This window comes from Anolis carolinensis, chromosome 2, assembly GCF_035594765.1.
Source record: "Anolis carolinensis isolate JA03-04 chromosome 2, rAnoCar3.1.pri, whole genome shotgun sequence".
Classification (NCBI taxonomy): Eukaryota; Metazoa; Chordata; class Lepidosauria; order Squamata; family Dactyloidae; genus Anolis; species Anolis carolinensis.
In genome coordinates this window covers 186,128,324-186,148,874 of record NC_085842.1, presented here as the reverse complement: position 1 = coordinate 186,148,874, position 20,551 = coordinate 186,128,324, and the positions used below count along the sequence as shown (strand labels likewise).

The 20,551-nt window shown below is 43.4% G+C and overlaps 1 protein-coding gene and 1 long non-coding RNA gene across 21 annotated transcripts in view; both read left to right on the top strand.

The window, feature by feature from the left end:
• The window catches only part of adgrl3 (adhesion G protein-coupled receptor L3), a 463,017-nt gene that overhangs the window by 281,211 nt on the left and 161,255 nt on the right, over positions 1-20,551 (top strand). For all 20 annotated transcript variants that reach the window (XM_062974088.1, XM_062974092.1, XM_062974094.1 and 17 more), the window contains one exon: positions 8,154-8,339. In XM_062974088.1, coding sequence (XP_062830158.1) covers positions 8,154-8,339 — 186 coding nt within the window. The remainder of the gene's footprint in view (positions 1-8,153; positions 8,340-20,551) is intronic.
• LOC134297136 (uncharacterized) lies at positions 8,350-12,367 on the top strand. Its single transcript, XR_010003897.1, has 2 exons — positions 8,350-12,027; positions 12,058-12,367. It is a non-coding gene; the product is annotated as an uncharacterized LOC134297136 (long non-coding RNA).

Sequence of the window (20,551 nt, the reverse complement as noted above, 5' to 3'; positions counted from 1 at the left end):
GAGTTGTCTTTCTTTCTTCTAAATAACACTGGGGCTCCCAGAGGGGAGTTGGATGGCTTAATAAAGCCTCGCGCCAGGTTCTTATCAATATATTTCCTCAATTCTTCTTTCTCCTGAACAGACATAGGATACACTTTTGGTTTAGGTAAGTTTGCTCCTGGGGTTATTTCAATTTCTACTTCTATATTCCTTTTGGGAGGTAATTTACTTGCCTCTTTCTGATTGAAAACATCCACAAAGTCCCTGTATTCAGGGGGCAATAGCTGTTGGTCTATTTCTCCTACTTCATCTCCCTCGTTCTCTTCTTCTGCTATTTTGCTTATCTCCAATTGTGTTTGTTGCTCTTTAAATGCTAGGCTCTTTCCCTTCCAATCTACTTCGGGGTTAGCCTGTTCGAGCCATGGGATCCCTAGTATGACATTGTATGTGGCAATAGGGGCTATCACAAAGGATATTCTTCCTTCCCATTTGCCTATTTTACATGGGACCCCCTGTATTTCCTTCGTAGATACTTCCCCAGCAGCAACTGATCCATCTAGCTGCGAAAATGCAATTGGGGAGTCAAGCAGCGTCTGCCGGCATTTTAGTGCCCCTGCTAATTCCGGAGTTATAATGTTCCTAGAACAACCGCAATCCATGAATGCCCTGCAGGTGGCCCGATTCTCTAACCCCGACAGGCAGATCGGCACTACCAGCATGCGTTTGTCTTGACTCACCAGCCTCTCTGGAGATTCTGGGGCTCGCACCTCCTCCTCCGCTCGTCTCCCGGCTGCTGGCTTGGGCTTTGAGGCTTTTGGCGGCTCCCCTTTCCGGGCCCAACATTCTGCTGCTCGATGGCCCGTCTTCCCACATACAAAGCATCCCGGCTTAGGTATGCTGTCATCTCCTTTGAAGGGGATCCCCGGCCTCCCTCCGGGTCTTTCCTGCTTCCTCGTTTCTCCTCGACCCCTCGCTACCGGTCTCTGCTGGCCGCCGCCGCCGCCGCTCCGGAAGCGCTTTACTTGGGCCAAGGTGGATTCGACGCGCCCTGCCAGTTGGATCCAACCCTTTAGTGTTTCTGGGTCATCTCTGTGCGCCGCCCAACTAAAAACCTCGGGGCGTAGTCCCTCTTTGAATATCTCCACTTTGGTCACTTCAGACCACTCTGGCACCCTTTCTGCGAGATGGAGGAATTCCTCTGCATACTCGGGCACCGTTTTGTCCCTCTGCTTTATTCCTTTAAGCTGGTCTCGAGCCCTCAATTGCTCTAGCTGGTCTCTAAACCGGTTTTCCAGTGCGGCGAGGAAGCGGGGCACTGACCTCAAGCACGGGTCGCGTCTGGCATGTAATTGCACATACCAGCTGGCTGCTCCCCTCTTTAGCGTGTTGCCGATGGCCCGAACCATGCTTCCTTCGGAGGGGAATGTGTGTGCATTGTCCTCCATGTATCCTCTGATGCCAATGAGGAAAAAGTTCAGTTCGGATGATTCCCCTCCGTATTCCAGTTTGAGCTCTTCTCTCCTAGGCATCCATTCTACGGCCCGTTGCTGCTGTATGGGAGGTCTGTGGAAGGGTTGCATCGGGTTCCCTTGGGCTGCCCCTTTGAACACGCCACGTCCCATCCCGGCGGTCGTTCCCCGCGGCTCCCGAAATTCTGCCGCTGCTGTCGGCCCTTCTACCCATCCGAATGCGGGCCTCGCTGTAGCTCCCGCACCTCGCCTTCCTTCGTCATACGGCACATCCTCCTCCCCTTCATGGATCTCCGGCTCCTCTTCGCCTTCCTCCGCCAACCCACTGGACCCGATCCCTGGTCCCAATGGTCTTTCAACCCCGACGCCCATTCGGGGGGTTGGGAGTCCTGTTGGAGTTGGCGGCCTCAGAGTTCCCAGTGCTTGCTGGCGCTCCACCTCGCGCGCCATTCTGTCCCGGAACTCCAGCTCCTGCCAATATTCCTCGTCCCCCTCGCCGCCTGCCGCTACGGGGCTCCGCGTCGAGGCGCGCTGGCCCCTCTGGCTCCAAGCCTCATCCTTGTTCGGCTCTCTGTCGGCGCCATCTCGGGTGGGCTCCTTCAGGAGATTCTCTTCCAATAGTGGCACCAATCTCCCCACGGTTCCCGACAGCCTGGACAAATTGGTCTCCAGAATGGATAACCGCAGGGCAACGGTCTCCGGCATGCTCCCTCCAGATCCCCAACTGGTTTCTGCAGCTGCCGAGACGCCTCTTCCTCCTCTGGGAATCCTCTGGGTCACGCCGTTCGGTCTGGGGTACCCCGTAGAGGAAGCGATAGCTTGTAGCGTTTCTTCCCCCAGCGGCCGGGCCTCTGGCAAGGCCCTCCCTGCTCCTTTTGGGCTTTGATCGCCCCCTCCACTCATTTTCACTTCACTGCGACTCCGCAGGAGGGTGAGAACGGGATTCTCGACTTTAATGTCCTGCTTACTTCAAAGAACCAGCATGAACGCAGATCAAAGATAGCTGCTCTCAAAACCAATTTTTATTGAAGAATACATGACTTGGAAAAAGTCGAGAATGACCTAATGTTTACATACAATCATTTTTATCACCTTTGTTGCAACGTCACACCACACGTAAATGTCATCATCAAAACCCCACACCCTGTATCACATTACTACTATTCCCACACAGTCTACCAATTATAATTGTTTATACTTTCAACCCCGAGTTCCCATGCTCTTCTATCTTCTTCTGCCAGGTGCTTTCATGAGACATTCAGGATTATTTATGTTATGACTCCAAGTCCAGGGCTTGGAAATTCAGCCCTGGGACTTGGTTCCATGACAAATCCTCATAGCTTGAGGTGGGTTATGACATTGTAAAACACACATTCACCTAAAAATCCTTTAAAATAAACATATTAAAACATATTTCCACAAGATATATATTAAAATACATAAAACAGAGATTAAACATAAAATAAATGATCTCATTGTAATATTTTCATAGCAAAAGACATTCAAAAGAAATTTACCGTGCCTCTTTCTGCACAGTACTAACAAGCATTTACTGTTGTGTCACTGCCATTGTTTCTGAGAGATCTCAGTGACACCTCCACTATTGTTGCTGGCCAATAGCAGTTTGTCACATTTAATCTGGCTCCTTAACAAAAGCCTATCTGACATGAGTAACCCTGTTAGCAGCACTGTTACTACTACCATAGCATTTGACTCATAGGCATACACAACCCCACCATTGGGGAATAACTGTAGGTTCTGTGACAACAGAGGCAATAAGAGAAACTGGCATCTCTGTCAGAATGTAATCCTTCCCTCATGGCTGGCTACCATTCTGACCTCGGGTGTCCCCCCCATCAATAAACATTGTTTTATAAATGGTATGACACAGGCATAAATTACCTCACTTTACCTCACAGTAGAATCCAATCTTCCCCTACACGTTTATACTCAGAAAAGAATGTTGTGATCACTAAAAGTCAACATGGATTTCTCAAAAATAAGTCATGCTAGACTAATCTTATCTCTTTTTTCAAAAGAGTTTCAAGCTTGCTAGATTCAGGGAATGCTATGGATGTAGCCTATCTTGATTTCAGTAAGGCCTTCAACGAGGTCCCCCATTATTAGTGTTTGGTGGATTTGTAATTAGTTAAACAACTTGAACCTAAAGGGTGCTCACTAATGGTTCTTCTTCATCCTAGAAAAAAGTGACTAGTGGAGTGCCGCAGGGTTCAGTCCTGGGCCCAATACTGTTCACATCTTTATTAATGACTTCAGTGAAGGTTTAGAGGGCATTCTTATCAAGTTTGCAGATGACACCAAATTGGGAGGGATAGCTAATGCTCCAGAAAACAAGGTCAGAATTCAAAATAACCTTAACAGATAGAAAAGCTGGGCCAAAACTAACAAAATGGATTTCAACAAGGAGAAATGTAGGATAGTACACAGGCAGAAAAAAAATGCAAAGATACAGGATGGGTGACGCCTGGCTCGACAATAGTACATGTGAACAAGACAACAAGTTGAACATAAGCCAACAATGTGATGCAGCAACTAAAAAATTGGCTGCATCAAAAGGAGTACATTGTCTAGATCAGTGGTTCTCAGCCTGTGGGTCCCCAGGTGTTTTGGCCTTCAACTCCCAGAAATCCTAACAGCTGGTAAACTGGTTGGGATTTCTGGGAGCTGTAGGCCAAAACACCTGGGGACCCACAGATTGAGAACCACTGGTCTAGATCAAGGGAAGTAATTGAGCCCCTCTGCTTTGGTCAAACCTCACCTGGATAACTGTGTCCAGTTCCAGACACCACAATATAAGAGCGATATTGACAAGCTTGAACATGTCCAGAGGAGAGCAAATGAAATGATCAAAGGTCTGGAGACCATGCCCTATGAGGGAGTAGCTTAAAGAACTGGACATGCTTAGCCTGCAGAAGAGAAGGTTGAGAGGAGACATAAAGGCTATCATAAAGAAGAGGGAACAGACTTGTTTTTGGCTACCCTTGAGACTCAGGGTTGGAGCAATGGGTTTAAATGACAGGAAAAAAGATTCCACCTGAATATTAGGAGGCATCAAGAAAGGAACGCCCAATTTGGGGGGGGGGGGGGGGTAAGTGGGAGCAGCCAGAGGAGGGGCAACCTCTCTGCATTGCTGCAATTCCCCAACACCACCACCTAGCCCGTTGAACGGCCAGGGCATAAGGAGATAGTTCAGAAGAACGATCCAGAGGTGGTGCGAGCAACAGTGGGACCTCAGAAATGCTGAGAGAGCCTCCTCCCAAAGCTGGCAGCTTGGATTGGGACCATAGTGGCCTTGCATCCGAATGCAAGGACAGGTAAAAATTGACATAGGTGTTGCTTGTATCAAGAGAAAGAGAATTTATTCTAGCTTATAGAGAACCAAAAAGGAAAAACAGCACACGCATTTGGGTACCAACCAATCTTGTATTGGAATGACACTGCCATCATTAAAGAATTAATAATTTCTCCTTCGCATATCTGGCAAAGGAGAGTGCGCCAAAGCCATCTGGGACCACGGGAAATCACCAAAGGGGGTAGGGTGGCCAGGCAGATGCCTGATCCCCTTTCCCCTCCCCATACTACACGCTAAGAGCATGCTAACCCTCAATTAAAGGAGGAGACTGGAAGACTCCTGGATAAGCTCTGCTCATGAGCATTCTTATATTGAAGAAAGTGTGCCAGGGACATTTGAGAGGAGTCAAGTGCCTCATCATCTGGGTGCCATCTTGGCCATGTGCACTCAAGCGGGGTGGATGTTGAGAGACTGAGACCTCATAGGCAGACCCCCACGAAGAAATGCAGCAGGCGCTTTGGGACATCAGAAAGGGAAAGAAAGACAGCTGCAATGTGGGTATTCTGGAAGCTTCCTTCTCAGAGAAAAACAAAGCAGATCTTGGGCCTCACCCCCCTCCAGAGGGAAAATCATTCTGCCAAGGGTGGGAAAAGCTGCTTTTTTCTAACTGCTGCTCTGGCTGTGCATGAAATGCCCTTCTCATCCAACCTTATGCAAGTGGTTAGGAGGGAATGAAGCAAGCCACCAGCTAACGGCAATGGCCTGTCTCTTATAGGATATTGAATATAGGCAGAAACAAGTTCTGGAAATTGCTGCATGTCCCCCTAGTGGAGGCTTCAATATCTGTGTTTGTATCTCTGCTGTTTTTTGCAAGAATTGCCAAGACAGTTTAAAAGGCACTAAGTATAGGGCAAATGCAGCCCTCAAGAAAGCTTGTGAGGCACGTTCCTTGATCTTTAGGCCATAAGTGCAGCCTCCATGGAGGCCAGGGCATCCCTGCAGTGCACAAGGGAACTCTTGAATGATATTCCTCAGAATGAAAAAGAAATAACACAGGGCTTGAATGAGCTACAGAAGACTTCGGCCTATGTGGCTGATGGAACAAAGATATGGTTTAGTCTTGTGCCTGGGATCAGGCAGTGACCATGGCAGTAAGATGCCACCTCTGGCTTAGGCACTGCAATGCCAATTCCAAGTCAAAATGAAATTTGACATTCACAGCCTTCCTAGAACCAAATTGTTAGTGGACTGCCTGGAGCCAGTGCTCGTGGAAAATAAAGATAACAAGAAAGCTCTATAATAAAAGCAATACATTTTACCTGAAGACGATATACAACATGGTTAAAACAGACAGATAAAATATAATATTCTTAAAATGTATATATTAAAACACATATAACAAAAGATTGATCAAGCTCTGCCATTAGGATGAATGAAGAAGTACTACATCAAAAAGGACTCGGCATCACAGTGAATGGTGAACAGGCAGCTCCCCCTGTGGCTGGAATGCAGCATACCCTCATGAAGTCGGAAGCCGGAAAATGTTAAATAGCTTCTATTATCTGTCTGTATATGTGGTATGTCTGATAATGGCATTGAATGTTTGCCATGTACATGTGCATTGTAACCCGCTCTGAGTTCCCTTCAGGGTGAGAAGGGCGGAATATAAATACTGTAAATAAATAAATAAATAAAGTATTGTTTGTTTGGGGAGTTTTGGGGGGGTTTTTTTGCACTACAAATAAAATATATGTAGTGTGCATAGGAATTTGTCATGTTTTGTCATCCCCCCAACAGTCTGAGGGATTGTGTACTGGCCCTCTGCTTTAAAAGTTAGAGAATCCCTAACACAGACAGATAGCAGCCAGGAGCAGAGGAGCTGTCACTACATCCTCGTGTACAGAGTTTTCTGTAGGAATTCTGTAATCCTGTACCACCCACAATCCATTGTTTCCCAACATGGAATCTGCACACAGAATTAAAAGACCTGATGGTGGCTCTGTTTGAACGTCTAAGGGAGGCCACACTGAAATACCTTTCCTGGAAAGTACCTTTATTTACAGCCATAGTTTCAGCATGCAAAGTCTCCGAGTCGGGGGCTCTGTCAGCATACAGTGAGTGATGTGTCATTAGAATGAACTATGTGGTTCCAAGACTTGATCCTACTTTTGTGCCAAAGGTGAACTCAATATCCCAAAGGTGAACTCAATATGCCAAAGGTGAACTCAGTGTTTCGTTTCATCTGCATCCCACCAAGAATCCCTCATGGAGCGATCAAGATCTGCTTGAATTGAACAAAAGTCTTCAGGCCTTCAGAAGCCTTATTTGTTTTATTTCAACCCAACACGGAAGGGAAGAAGGTCTCAATATCTACCTTAAGCATATGGTTAACTGCATCACAGCCTGCTAGTAGATTCTGAACTTACCACCACCACAAGCATAGTGGCACACCCCACCAGAAGTGCGGCCACTTCCGTGGTACCTGGCACTAATGCCCCACTGGTGGAAATCTGCAGAGCTGCTACTTGGAAGTCACCCTCCACATTTATAACTGAATGTGTTTGAGTCTGCCAAGCCCACATTTGGAAGGAGGGTTCTACAGCAGGTGGCAAAACTTTAACATAGCCTATGCCAGCATCCCCAACTGGTTCAAGGTGACCTTGGCAAATCCCGAACATATAGAATGTTAATCCTTCATCTTCTGGGAAAGGAAATGTTGATCTTACCTGTGATATGTTCTTTTCCAGCAGATAGGGGGTAACATCCTCCCCACCCAATGATGCTACCAGTATTAAGGTAGAAGGGCTTTAGAGGGTGCCGACTGGCATTCACATGGTGCCTAGAATGTAGACAGCTACAACATTCAGATAGTTAATGTTTGAACAGTTAGGATCTATCTTCTGTGAGGGAGATCATTTCACACATAATACTTGTTCTTTTTATTCATAACTGAATTATCCTAAAGTATGTATTTGAAATAGGGTATTTTGTTATTTATCTCTTTGGCTGTTTTAGCAATTGGCTTTTTAGGGGTTGGCATCCCCCACTCAAGAGGCCAGAGGGTTCTTTCTTCTCCCCTCCTCCATAAATTCCTGCCTATAGGAGCGAATGGGAGAAGTAACCCAGACATATACAATGTTATCCATTATATTATGGGCAAAAGGCATCTGACAAGATATAAAGCTAGCAAGCAAAGTTCTATGTGGGCAGCATATTTGTTTTCCTGAAAAATTTAGCAATATGTAATTAAAAACAGCAGAGTTTCATGAAATAACATTCTCATATCCATTTCAATTTTTTAAAGATGGATCGAATGTGAAGAAACAAAAAGAGTTTTTAACTGAAGGCAGTGAAATAATTTGATATTTTCTCACATTTGTTTTAAACTATAGTTGAAATCTGGAGAGACAGCTGCCAATGTTGCTAGAGAACTAGCTGAGCAAACAAAAACGCATCTGAATGCTGGTGACATCACCTATTCAGTTCGTGCCATGGATCAGTTGGTGGGTCTATTGGATGTGCAGCTTCGAAACCTGACACCCGGTGGAAAAGATAGTGCTGCCCGTAGCTTAAACAAGGTAAGTAAACCCCAAAAGCAAAAGAGGGTGTCCCCCCCCCTCATGATTTTCCTATGAGAAGTCATCCACATCTCTCATTTGAATCAAGGTAATCAGTGCTTTTCTAACCCTCTGGATCATCTTAACTTATGAAGAGCTGGAGAAAACACTTTATGAGCTTATCTATGTGGATAATAGGAATGAATCACAGGTTATGGATATCTCTTGGCAAATTATATTCCAGAGTAATTTGGCAGAACGTTGCATTTTTCCTCTCCCAGAATAATTGTAGATACTTGCTCATTCACCAAAAGATAAAATGAGATGAGACACAAGCCACATATTCAGAGAAGACATTGCTGACTGGCTTGCATCCACTGTGGGGCTTCCATGATGATGATGATGATGATGATGATGATGATGATGATGATGATGATGATGATGATGATGATGATGATGATGATACCACCCATACCGCTTTTTCTAATTCAAAGAAACTCCCCACAAATCTAATTTTCCTATATTTTGAGATAGGAAGAGCAAGGAAAATTAGAAACACAGAGCAAAAAGGAGAGTTAAAAAGAAGCCAGTGGTTTCTTCATCCTTTTGCATGTGATATCTGTCCTCTTGAGGGCAGGTTGCTCTTGCCAGCCTCCCTCTATATCATTCCCAGATACCACCCACTCATCATAAACATGCACATACATACACTCTCACACACACACTTTTAACTCTTACATTGTTAACACTGTTTTGTCTACAAGCTGTATACTGTTAAAACTGGTGAGCTTCCTAAAAGTATTCAAATTGTTTTCAATTGTAAAACATGTAACTTTTGTAAATGACATGTATCTGCTTCTTACAGTATAAGAAACGTTAGAGTGAGAAATATAAAATACCATTGATGGAAATCCTTTCTGGACAGGACCACTATGTGGATATCCAGAAACCTTGCCAATTTGTTTCCCAAGACAATGGGTTACCATGATCTCTCACCATGAGCATTCCATCTTGACTAATTCGGTTGATTTCCATCTGATGAACAGCAGTTGAGAACTAGGCTACAAGCCAAGCATTGGAGAAAGGGGTTCTAGACTGTGGGATCCAAGAAACTTTACAACAAATTAGACAATATATTATCATATTAAAGTTAAACAATCAATTAAATAAACAATTAAATTAAAACTAATGAAACTTGAACTATTTGCAGTATACCTCTGCTATCCTAGGCATACGTATCTTGTAGTAAATATAAATAAACATAATGGAATTTCTGGGTAATTGGGAAAAGTCTGCATAGTAAATTAGTATTTACTAATTTACTATGCAGACCTTTCCCAATTACTCAGAAATTCCATTGCGTTTAATTATATTTACTACAAGATAAGTATGCCTAGGGTAGCAGAATTACACTGTAATCCTAAAACCATGGGAAGGAAATAGCCTCTGTACAAAATCATGATAGTGATTAATTAAATTAAGAATGTCCAGATGAGGGTGACTAAAATGATCAAAATTCTGGAAACCATGCCCTGTAAGGAGTGACTTAAAGAGCTGAGCATGTTTAGCCCGCTGAAGAGAAGATTGAGAGGAAACATGATAGTCATGAATGTTTCAGTTTTTGAAAGGATGCCTTAAGGAAACAGACGCAGGCTTGTTTTCTGCTGCCCTGGAGACTAGGATTCAGAGCAATGGGTTAAAATTGCAGGAAAGGAGATTCCTCTTAAACTTTCCTAAACTTAGGAATAACTTTCTGACCCTAAGAGCTGTTCAACAGTGGAATTCACAGTCTCAGAGTGTGATGGAAGCTTCTTCTTTGGAGGCTTTTAGACAAAGGCTGGGTGATGGGGGTGCTTTGATTGTGCTTTTCCTGCAAGGCAGGATAGCCTGTGTCGTATCTTCCCACTCTATGATTCTGTGATTCTATGAAAATATTTAATACATGTACTTGCAAAAATGGAGGTTGACCAGTACAATCTCAAATAGAACAGTATTATAAAAATATAATGATAGAACTATAATGCTTACAAAAATGCTTTCGTTTTCTTTCTGTTCTATGTGTCAGGTTTTCATACTTACTCTCAATTAAAATTCATAAGATTAATTGACTAGGGACAAATTGAAATATGTAGCAGAAGAAAATAGTTAAATACTGACGTTAGACAGCTGATTATGATTTCAGACTACAAGTTGGGGATTCCATTTTTGAATAATATACCCTTGACAAAACCCATTCATTGTAGAAAACTAGTCCAGGAGGGAGCTTTTATGGCAGGGAAATATTCAAAGGTATGAAGATTCCTCCCATTGTGTTCTGAAGTGGTACATTCCATTCTTCCATTGAATTTTGCTGCATTGCTACTTCAGTCTTAACACTTTATTTAAATAGATAACACACTTATTGAAATCACCATGGATGATTTTTTTGTCTACCCTCTATAGTTTTGCTTCTTCAAATAGTACTGAATAACATTGACAGTTACTGAAGATTTTTTTTGCTGAAAATCATGAGCAGGATTCAAGCTAAAAAAGATCCAAGGACATGTTTATTATCCAGGTATGCCTGGAGTTGCTAAGCAACTGTATGTTCAATTACATTGCTTAGAAACAGAAAATCTGATGGCAACTGTGATTTACTGGGTCATCGGCACTCAAAAATCCCCTGGGGAGTCAATGGATAATTGCATCCTTAAGAGATATATAGACATTTTCTCCCCTAAAATTTTGTAGAGCATGTAAATTATACAGAATAATAACTAAGAATAGTATTGAATTTGAAAATTTATTCCTGCATATTGTTAACCTTGTAAGACAAAGTTTCATGAAGCATATGATTAGAAATATTTTCACAAACACAGTGTCAACATTTGATGAAGAAACAAAGTGGAAACGTTTCAAGACAGTGTGACAAGATGACACAAATATGTCCCCAGTTCAGACAATGTAATTCATTTGAAAATGACAGACTGAATGCAAGCAATGTTATTTTTTCCAGGCTTCACAAATATTAACTTTTCTGTATAAGGTAAAGTTAGACTACATGAATTTAAAAATTCATGGCCTTTGTGGTCTCTTCCAAATCTGCAATTCTGTGATTCTATACAAATGCACCTAGTGGCCATTGTTGTGATACAGGTGCCATTCCTCTTTCCTTCTAAGCCCTTATGTGTCAAATTCAGCCCACCAGGTTATTTTATGTGGTCCTCCAGATGTTGGAGAGGTTGCAGTTTGTTCTGCTTAGTTAGGATAGTGTCATTTGAATTTAGATACAAGGATTGTGGATATGATGTCTGACTTTAAAATGTCCTTTAATCTTCCCCCAACCTCAGAGTCAGAAGTGCTGTTGGGTTGCAATTCCCGTTATCCCCAGTATGGTGGATACTCAAAAGTGATAGGAGTCAAGTAGGGTAAAAACTAAAAGGCACCAGTGTAAAGAAGTGTATGATTTTATTTTGTTTAATGATGACATGTTTATTTGATTTGTTTAAACAGTCAGGTTTAGTTAATTTAAAATGGTGAGTATTAGAGCTGTTAATACCAGCATTGAAGAACCGGTTGCTATGACAACGGGGGCGGAGCCAACCGCCATTTGGAAAGGAAAAGGGGAATGTTTTAAAACCCAGTTTCAGTCTGTGATTTTTAGTCGCAGGAAGAAGACTGATTCTCATGTGGAGGATCAGGGTGACTCAAATAAAAGAATTTGAGTCAGGTCTAAAATAAAAGGATTTATTTTAGACAGTCTGTGATTTTAAATCACAGGGAGCAGTCTGGTTTCAAGACTGAAGGGAACCAGAAGGACAGACCTCTATTAGGCCAGACTAAGCAAGTTAGGGGACTTGTTTAGGGTCATTTACAGAGGCTGTGGATTAGGGAAAGTTAATCCCAGTAGATCCAGGAGGATCAGGTTTTAGTTTAGCTGAGAGGAAGAAATATTTTGAAAGTTTGAACACCTCATATCTGTTTGTAACCATTAAGCTAAGTGCCTTTAAAAAGTTATAAGAAACCATCAAGCTCTGTACAAGCAATAAACTTGTTTTGATTTAATTCCATCTAAGTCTCTGTCACAATTATATACCAAGTTAAGCAACATCATCATCTGAGGTAAAATAAACAAAGAAATCATTAAAAAGAACCAGTGCCATCTGCCTGACATCTCCTCCATTGGTGGCAGCGAAGAAGATAATTAAATAAATAATTAATTAAAATCAACATCCATAAGACATCTTTATAATTGGTGGTATCTGTGTGTGTGGTGGGATCAAAAAGAGATTCCATCCCTGTCACACATCTGTACAAATTGGTGGCAGCGGTGGGATCAAAAAGATTCTTCCCTCACACATCTTTACAACCAGCCACTATATAAAAAAATTATAGTTGGCTCTCTATATCCACAAATCCTCCATCCATAGATTCAGTGGCCCTTTGAAAGCAACCGCAAAGTTGATGTGGCCCACAATGAAAATGAGTTTGACACCCCTGATCTAGCCCCTATAGCTAAAAAAAGGCTATGGTTGAGTAATCTACAAAAGCTGATTGTAGGTACAGATGACTGATTTTCCAACTGCCTGAATCTGTGAAACAGGCAGTCCCCAGACAATTCCCATCACCCCAGTGCAAATGATGGAATGGGAACTGAACTACGTAACAGAAACTCATGCCTTACAGACAATTATGGAAGGTGACTACGTGCTCAAAAGTGCTTCATCGTCAAATCACTGAATGGCACCTAAGTTGTGGGAAGTGCCCTTACAGGCTCCCAAGGTCCCACAATACTTTTAGAAAATAGATTCAGTTTTCCTTGCCTTTAAGGCCTCCAATTATTTTGTCAACCCTGGAATTTAAAGTAGATGTTAAGAACAGGCAAACCTAATCAATAATACCTGACTACCTCAACATTGTTGTATCAAAAAGAGAGCCAGAGGTCTCTTCTGCCAAAAGTAAAACAAGGATACAGAACACCACCAGTGTACAACTTCCACTTTTCAGCTATTCTTGAGTGCACCATTCAAGGCTATGCAGCATCTGTTAGGAAGTGGGAACTGTGTTCTACTGAATGCAGATCTATGCAGAGGTATAACATCCTGGTGATGAGGTCTTCTATGTTATCAAGCTCTTGTGCCAAACCTAAAACAATCCAAGCAAACTACCGAAATCAGGGATCCTACAAATAGAACTGTGTGTGAGTGTGAGAACTGCCCGTCCATGCTTTGGCAGCCATTTTGCAAAGAATATTTCTCATGCTTTGCAAACAGTTTACTATCTAATGGACAAAGAATCACCCACAGATTACTGTCTTTTAAACTTAAAGCAAACTGGAAAAAATTCAACATGGATTGGCTGTATGTCAGCAATATGGATTCCAACTTCACACTACCTAACTAAGCTGACTACACAATTGAATGAAGCATACTGTACTGAACAGAACTCAGGAGGTATGTAGTGATTTATAGCACAGGTGTGAACAAATGTGAGTATCTTCTTTGGGAAGATGCCAAAAGTCCATGTCCATATTGTCCACCAGGGCCGGTTTGACCTATGAGGCCCGTTAAGCCGTGGCCTCGGGCGCAGCCGCTAGGGGGCGCTGTCGACGCCGTGGGAGGCGGGGCCAGGGTTGGCCCCGCTTCCCGCGCTACACACCCTCGCCCGTTTGCTGTTATTGGAAACGGCCGGGGCCTGGGCGGGCGGTGAGGATCTCGAGGTGCCGCCGGGAGATGAAGCTGGAGTGGCCCATGCTCACGTCCACCGAGCCCTGCGAGGAGTTACGGCCGATGGTCACCGAGCGCTTCTTCATGAGGTATTCGAACTCGCGGCCTTCCAGCCGGGCCACTGCCGCCGCCGCCGCTGCTGCCGCCCCCGCCGCCATCTTGGCCGAGACAGGGCACGAGAGCCTGCCTGCCAGCCAGCCAGTCAGCGCGCTCACGCAGCCCCCCCTCCTCCTCCTCCAAACCCGAGCGCGTGCGCGGCCCCCCTCCTCCTCCCCTCGCGCACCAGCCCCCGACACCGACAGGCACAGGCAGCGGCCGCCCTGCAGCCTATGCTCACGCAGATCCTCCCCCTTCACCCTCCGTTAGACGGGCGGCAGGCTCGGCCAACGAGAGCGCTGCAAGCCTTTGGAGCTGCTCCCGGTTCACTAATCACGAGCGGAGCCGGGACCAGCCAGGGAGAGGGGCGGGGGGGGGGGGGGGGTAGGAAGCAAGGTAGAGTACACTTCGCCAGAGGCAGCCAGGCAGCCTGGGCGGTGGAAAAACATGGTCTGGCGTTCTGAAATTATTCGGAGAGGGTCCTGCTTGCCGAGAGTCCCAACTCGTTGGAAGTAGCCTTCAAGAAGAGTTGGAAGTACATGAGGCGAGGAAATTGTTTCCATGCTTGCGCACACATTTCTATCTTTATTTTATTATCACACAAGCATGTGGATACTGAGTTGCTGTGTTTTTTCCTGTCTGTATGACTATGTTCCTGAAGCATTCTCTCCTGACGTTTCGCCTGCATTTCTGGCAGACATCCTCAGAGTTTGTGAGGTCTGCTGGAAACTAGGCAAGTAGGTTTATATATATGTAGAATGTTCTGGGTGGGGGAATAAAGAGGTTTGTGCATAGTGATTCTATCCTCAGAAGTTGTGAGGTCAGGAGGAAATGTTTTCATGTTTCATGTTTTCCTCCTTTCTGCTGAAATTGTCCACATGCTTGTGGATATCAATCACTTCTCTGTGTAGACTGACACGGTGGTTGTTAAGAGTGGTCCAGCATTTCTGTGGGGAATTCCAGACTCAGAAACATTCAGGGCTAGCTAATACCTCCCAACAAAGGATTCCCATATGCAGGAAACAGCCAGGCATGAAGCTGCCAGGCTATTCAGTGCTAATCAAGGTTTATTTATTTATTTTGTGTCAAAAGAATTGCATGATAAATAAGTTTAAAAGTGATAAAATAAAGGAATCACAAACTAATCAAGGTGGCCAATTGCAACATTCACACTTGCCACAGGCAGACAAGAGTTTTCTCCCACCCTGGATATTATTATATAAACCCACTTGCCTAGTTTCTAACAGACCTCACAACCTCTGAGGATGCTTGCCATAGATGTGGGCGAAACGTCAGGAGAGAATGCTTCTGGAAGATGGCCATACAGCCCGGAAAACTCACAGCAACCCAGTGATTCCAGCCATTAAAGCCTTCAACAACAGCATGTAGACAGTTTCGACAGAAAGGAGGAAACCATGAAATTGAACAAAATCTGACTACCAGTATTTTTAAAAATAAAATCAGGCCAGTACATAAGGAACAACACTCCGAAAACAGAGAAATTCCAGACATGAATCAATCAGGGCCAGCTAACACCTCTCAACAAAGGATTTACCCTGGCAGGACACAGCCAGGCTTTGAAGCTGCAAGGCTACTCAATGCTAATCAAGGTGATCAATAGCAACATTCACACCTGCCTCAGACAGACAAGAGTTTTTTCTCCCACCCTGGACATTCCACAGCTATATAAACCCCACTTGCCTAGTTTCCAACAGACCTCACAGCCTCTGAGAATGCCTGACATTTATGTGGGTGAAACGTCAGGAGAGAATGCTTCTGGAACATGGCCATACAGCCAGGAAAACACACAGCAACCCAGTTATTCTGGCCATGAAAGCCTTTGACAACATACCTTTATTTCGTTTACAGTGAGGAAGCATCAGAAACAATTAAGGATTATTTGTGACTTAGAGTGCATCTTCTACACTGTAGAAGTAATACAGTTTGACACCGTTTTAACTACCATGGCTCAATGGTATAGAATCATGGGAGTTGTGATTTTACAAAGTAGCTTTCTCTGCAAAGAATGCTGGTTCCTTTTGTTGCCCAAACTACACTTCCCATAACATTGAGCTATGGCAGTTAAAGTACTGTAGTACCAGACCATTCATTCTGTGGTGTAGATCTTCCATAAGTCTACAAAGATGACTACAGTATTGTCACCCACATTTTCCAATGTACTGTAGCTCCCTGGCACAGCACCCACTTTGCATACGAAAAAGTTTCAGGTGCAAACATATCTTATGTTGCCAGAAGAGTGAATACCATCTTCTGAGTCTTCCCTGGCAAATTGAAAAACAGAGTCTTGTACAATATATCTGTGATTTATTTCAGACATGCTTGCTTAACACTTCTGTATACCCTTTTCCAGGTATAAACAGAATCCCAAAGCCATTTACAGAAATTTTAAGGATAGCATTTAAATTCAATCAGTAATGGAAAGGCTAGCAACAATAAAATGCAAATTCATATTGTAAGTACAATAATCATATGTACTAAAAGCATTCTTTATAGTGAGCAACTGTGGCCCTGTTTGTTGCGTTGTCTCCAAGCCATTTCCAACTTATGGCAAACCCTAAGGCCAATGTATCACTGAGGCTGAGAAAGTGTGACTCACCTAATGTCACCCAGTGGGCTTCCATGGATCAGCAGGAACTGAATCTGCTGTTCAGCAGGAACAACTCTAGAGTTGTTGTCCAGTGCGCAAATCACTAAAGTACACTGGCTGTTGTGGCTCCCTTAATTGCTCAGTGTTGACTGTATTGTCCAGGACTGGTTTAGGAAATGGGCCAAAACATGTGGAGGGACACCAGAGCTCCTCATCTGAAGCCTAGGTAAATAGCAGGGGGGGAAATCAACTGGCTAATGTTCCAGAGACAAGGGGCCACAGTGGCTAAAACCCTGTCATCAGTCATGGCATACCTATCCAAATGCAGCAAAGGGATCTACAAAAAGACCTTTGATGTAGGTCCTAACAGTAAACAAATGTATGTGGTGGGTGGTCTGGTTTTGAAGTTATTTAAGGAAAATTGGCTTGCATCACCACTCCTATGGAGCCGCAGTGGCGCAATGGGTTAAATCCTTGTGCTGGCTGAACTGCTGACCTAAAGGGTTAGTTTCTATCTGTCAGCCCTAGCATGCAGGGACATAAGAGAAGCCTCCCAGCAGAATGGTATCACATCCAGGCGTCCCCTGGGCAATGCCCTTGCAGGCAGCCGATTCTCTCACACCAGAAGCAACTTGTAGTATGTTAGCTTCTGGCACAATAAAAAAACACTATGGATTTCTGTCTATCCATAGATAGACATCTGTGGTGCAGTCTTATGTGTGTTTACTTCGCAATAAGTCCTATAGAATTACAGTATGTCTGCTCTCAAGTGTATATGCATAGACAGACGGTTTCAAGGTTTCAAAATACTGGGGCTGAATTGAGTGCTGGTACAACTTTTTCAAAACAGGTAGATTGTGTTTCTTTCATCAGATCCCAATAAGTAACCAAGTTTCTGGAATATGTAATACTGTATATATCTAAAATTCTATTAATATATATTACTAGCTTTGCCCGGCCATGCGTTGCTGTGCCTTATGGGAATCCTTTGTTGGCCAGGTGGAATAGCAGTGAATAGCCTTGCAGTCTCAAAGCCTGGCCATTTTCTGGAGTAGCTGGAGCTTTTTGTTGTATGAACGTAGAGGCATGGATGAGGGGTTGTGCTGCCAAGTTTAGTGTTTCTAGGATGTGTAGTTTTGTTGTTTTGTCCTAGGCTGAAATTTAATTACTCTTTTATATATATAGATGAAAGTGGAATTTTAATTATAATTAATAACACTTTTTATGTTTACATGTGACATTTGAATTTTAGGAAATATCTTTCCTGTTTGTGTATCATAATACATAAATACTGTATCTTCCCTCTCATTAAATGCTTTACTTTCCTTAGAGAAATAGTAAACGAACTCACAATTTTCTTACAGTAGCGTGTATACATAGGAACAAAACGTCAAACATAAAACAACAATTATTATCATTATTGTTATTATTATGTTTCTTTGCTTTTAAGACATGCTTTCCTCCCATACAAACTAAAAATGGGGTGTGTCTAAAAATGGGGTGCCAGCTAGACCAGGGCGCACTGGGCGGGAGGCGGGGCACCGTCAGGGCGGTGCCCCGCCTCCCGCCCAGCGTGCCCTGGCCCCGCCTCCCACGCAGCGTGGGAGGCGGGGCCAGGGCACGCTGGACGGGAGGCGGGGCCAACCCTGGCCCCGCCTCCCACGCTACTAGCCCTGACCCCGCCTCCCACGCTACGTGGGAGGCGGGGCCAGGGGACGCTGGGCGTGAGGCGGGGCCAGGGCGCGGGAGGCGGGGCCCGCCGGCGCTGCGGGAGGCACATGGCCACGCCTCCCGCGGCGCCGGTGGGAGGGGGGGCGCTTTTCCCCATCCCCACTTAGTATTGTAAATTTTCTTCGGCCGGCCCTGTTGTCCACTATGTTTTGGGATTGTAAGGGATTTGAAGCATTCATATGGGACAAGCATTCATATAACAATATTGAGCATGCATGGAATATAGTATGATAAAACAAATAGTATTATAAAATATGTAATAATAAAATAAATTGTAAAATAGTACTACAAAATAAATGTAAATTACTATAGTAATTGAAGGGCCCCTCCACAGTCATATAAACCAGAATATCAAGGCAGAAAATCCCACAATATTTTCTTTGAACTGGGTTATCTGAGTCCATACTACCACATATTCCAGTTCAAAACAGATAATGTGGGATCTTATTCAGCTGTGTGGAAGAGGCCAAAGACCACACAAAATATATCATCCAGTGCAATTTTTCTTCTTTTTTCTTTTGTTTTATAAAACTGTCCAGTCTTGTACCCAACACTACTTTTTCACATTCAGATCATTTTTCTCCTATTCATATCACTGATGTAATATGAAAATGTAAACCAACATTGATACTTTGATATTTTATATATAATAATGTTTGCAAAAAAGATGTAGGCCCATATGCAATCAACTTTATCCTCTGACTCAATGCAAGTAGTCCAGTTAGAGTACCCCAGCAGGCATCTGTCCAGACTCTATTTAAAGACTTCTGAGGGGGAAAAAGTCCACCACCTTTCTAGGGAATTGGTTCCACTGTTAAACAGCTTTTACTGTCAAGAGGTTTCTTCTAATCTTCAATCAAAATCTGCCATTTCTGTATTTTAAAACCCATAGACCTGGTCCTACCCTTACTTAGGCGATCCCTCGTAGTTCGAGGATGATGGTCCTCCATTTCTTGGAAAATGCCTGTGCGTGATTTTTTTAAATGTGTGGAGGTCAGTGCATGGCCGGTCAACACACAGTCTTCACAGATTGAGGTTCCAACAGTGGTGTGATTAACACAACGAGAGTGGCTTCTCAGTCTGTTGCAGCCTTCTTCTGCCTTCACAGCCGTTGTAACATGTATCATGTTATCCTCCACCTGCTCCGCTGTTGAGGTCTTTGGGTCTTCGGATTGTTCTTGGTCTGGATCCTCCCCTGTGGCCACTCCTGGGAGTGCATGACTCCAGTGGTTGTGCCCACGGGTTCATTGGAACACGCAAGCCCCCTCACCACGTCAAGATGACAATCCATCAAGAGCAAGCCTGAACCCTCCTATCTGGGACACATTTTAGATTTTATAGAGTACACTCATGTCACCCCTTAGTCTTCTCTTTACTAGACTGAAAATGCCCAACTCCCTCAAGCTTTCCACATTTTAAAAATATTTTAAATTTTGAAAAACACTACAGTACATACAATATGTATGTTAGACAACTACCCTACATATTATCAAAAATGATAGAATACATAAAATTAAGTCACATTAAACACCAACAATTAAATTACTCAACTGAAAGGTACACACAAGTTGGATTCTACCCTTCAGCACAAACATCCACATCTAAAATATTCTTAAACTTCTCTTTAATAACAAACTAACCTACTTTTCTTATGACTAAAGAAGTATTCTATATACTGTATATCTTCAAATCTAATAAGCATAAACTTTCATTTTTTTCCTCTTTATATGAATTTAAAAAAACAGCTCCCAATCCTTTCAAAATTAATCCAGCAACTTCTTTCTGATCAAATTAAATCATGTCCATTTAGCAAAATCTTCAAAATACATTCTTCTTTTGTGGGGAGATTCATAAGTTTACCTTTTTTGCACGTAAAATATGCCAAAAATCATGTCATGAATCACCCTAAATTTAACCTTTCATAGCTGCAACCTCATGAGGCAGGACTGGAGGGCCAGGACAGGCAATGTTACGTATTATATTAAATATATTTAACCAAGTTACTGATCTAGAATTTCAGCTCACACTGCTATGTCATTGGTCAAATCACCAGATTTGCCACCTATGAACTCAGGAAACCAATTTTATGCTCA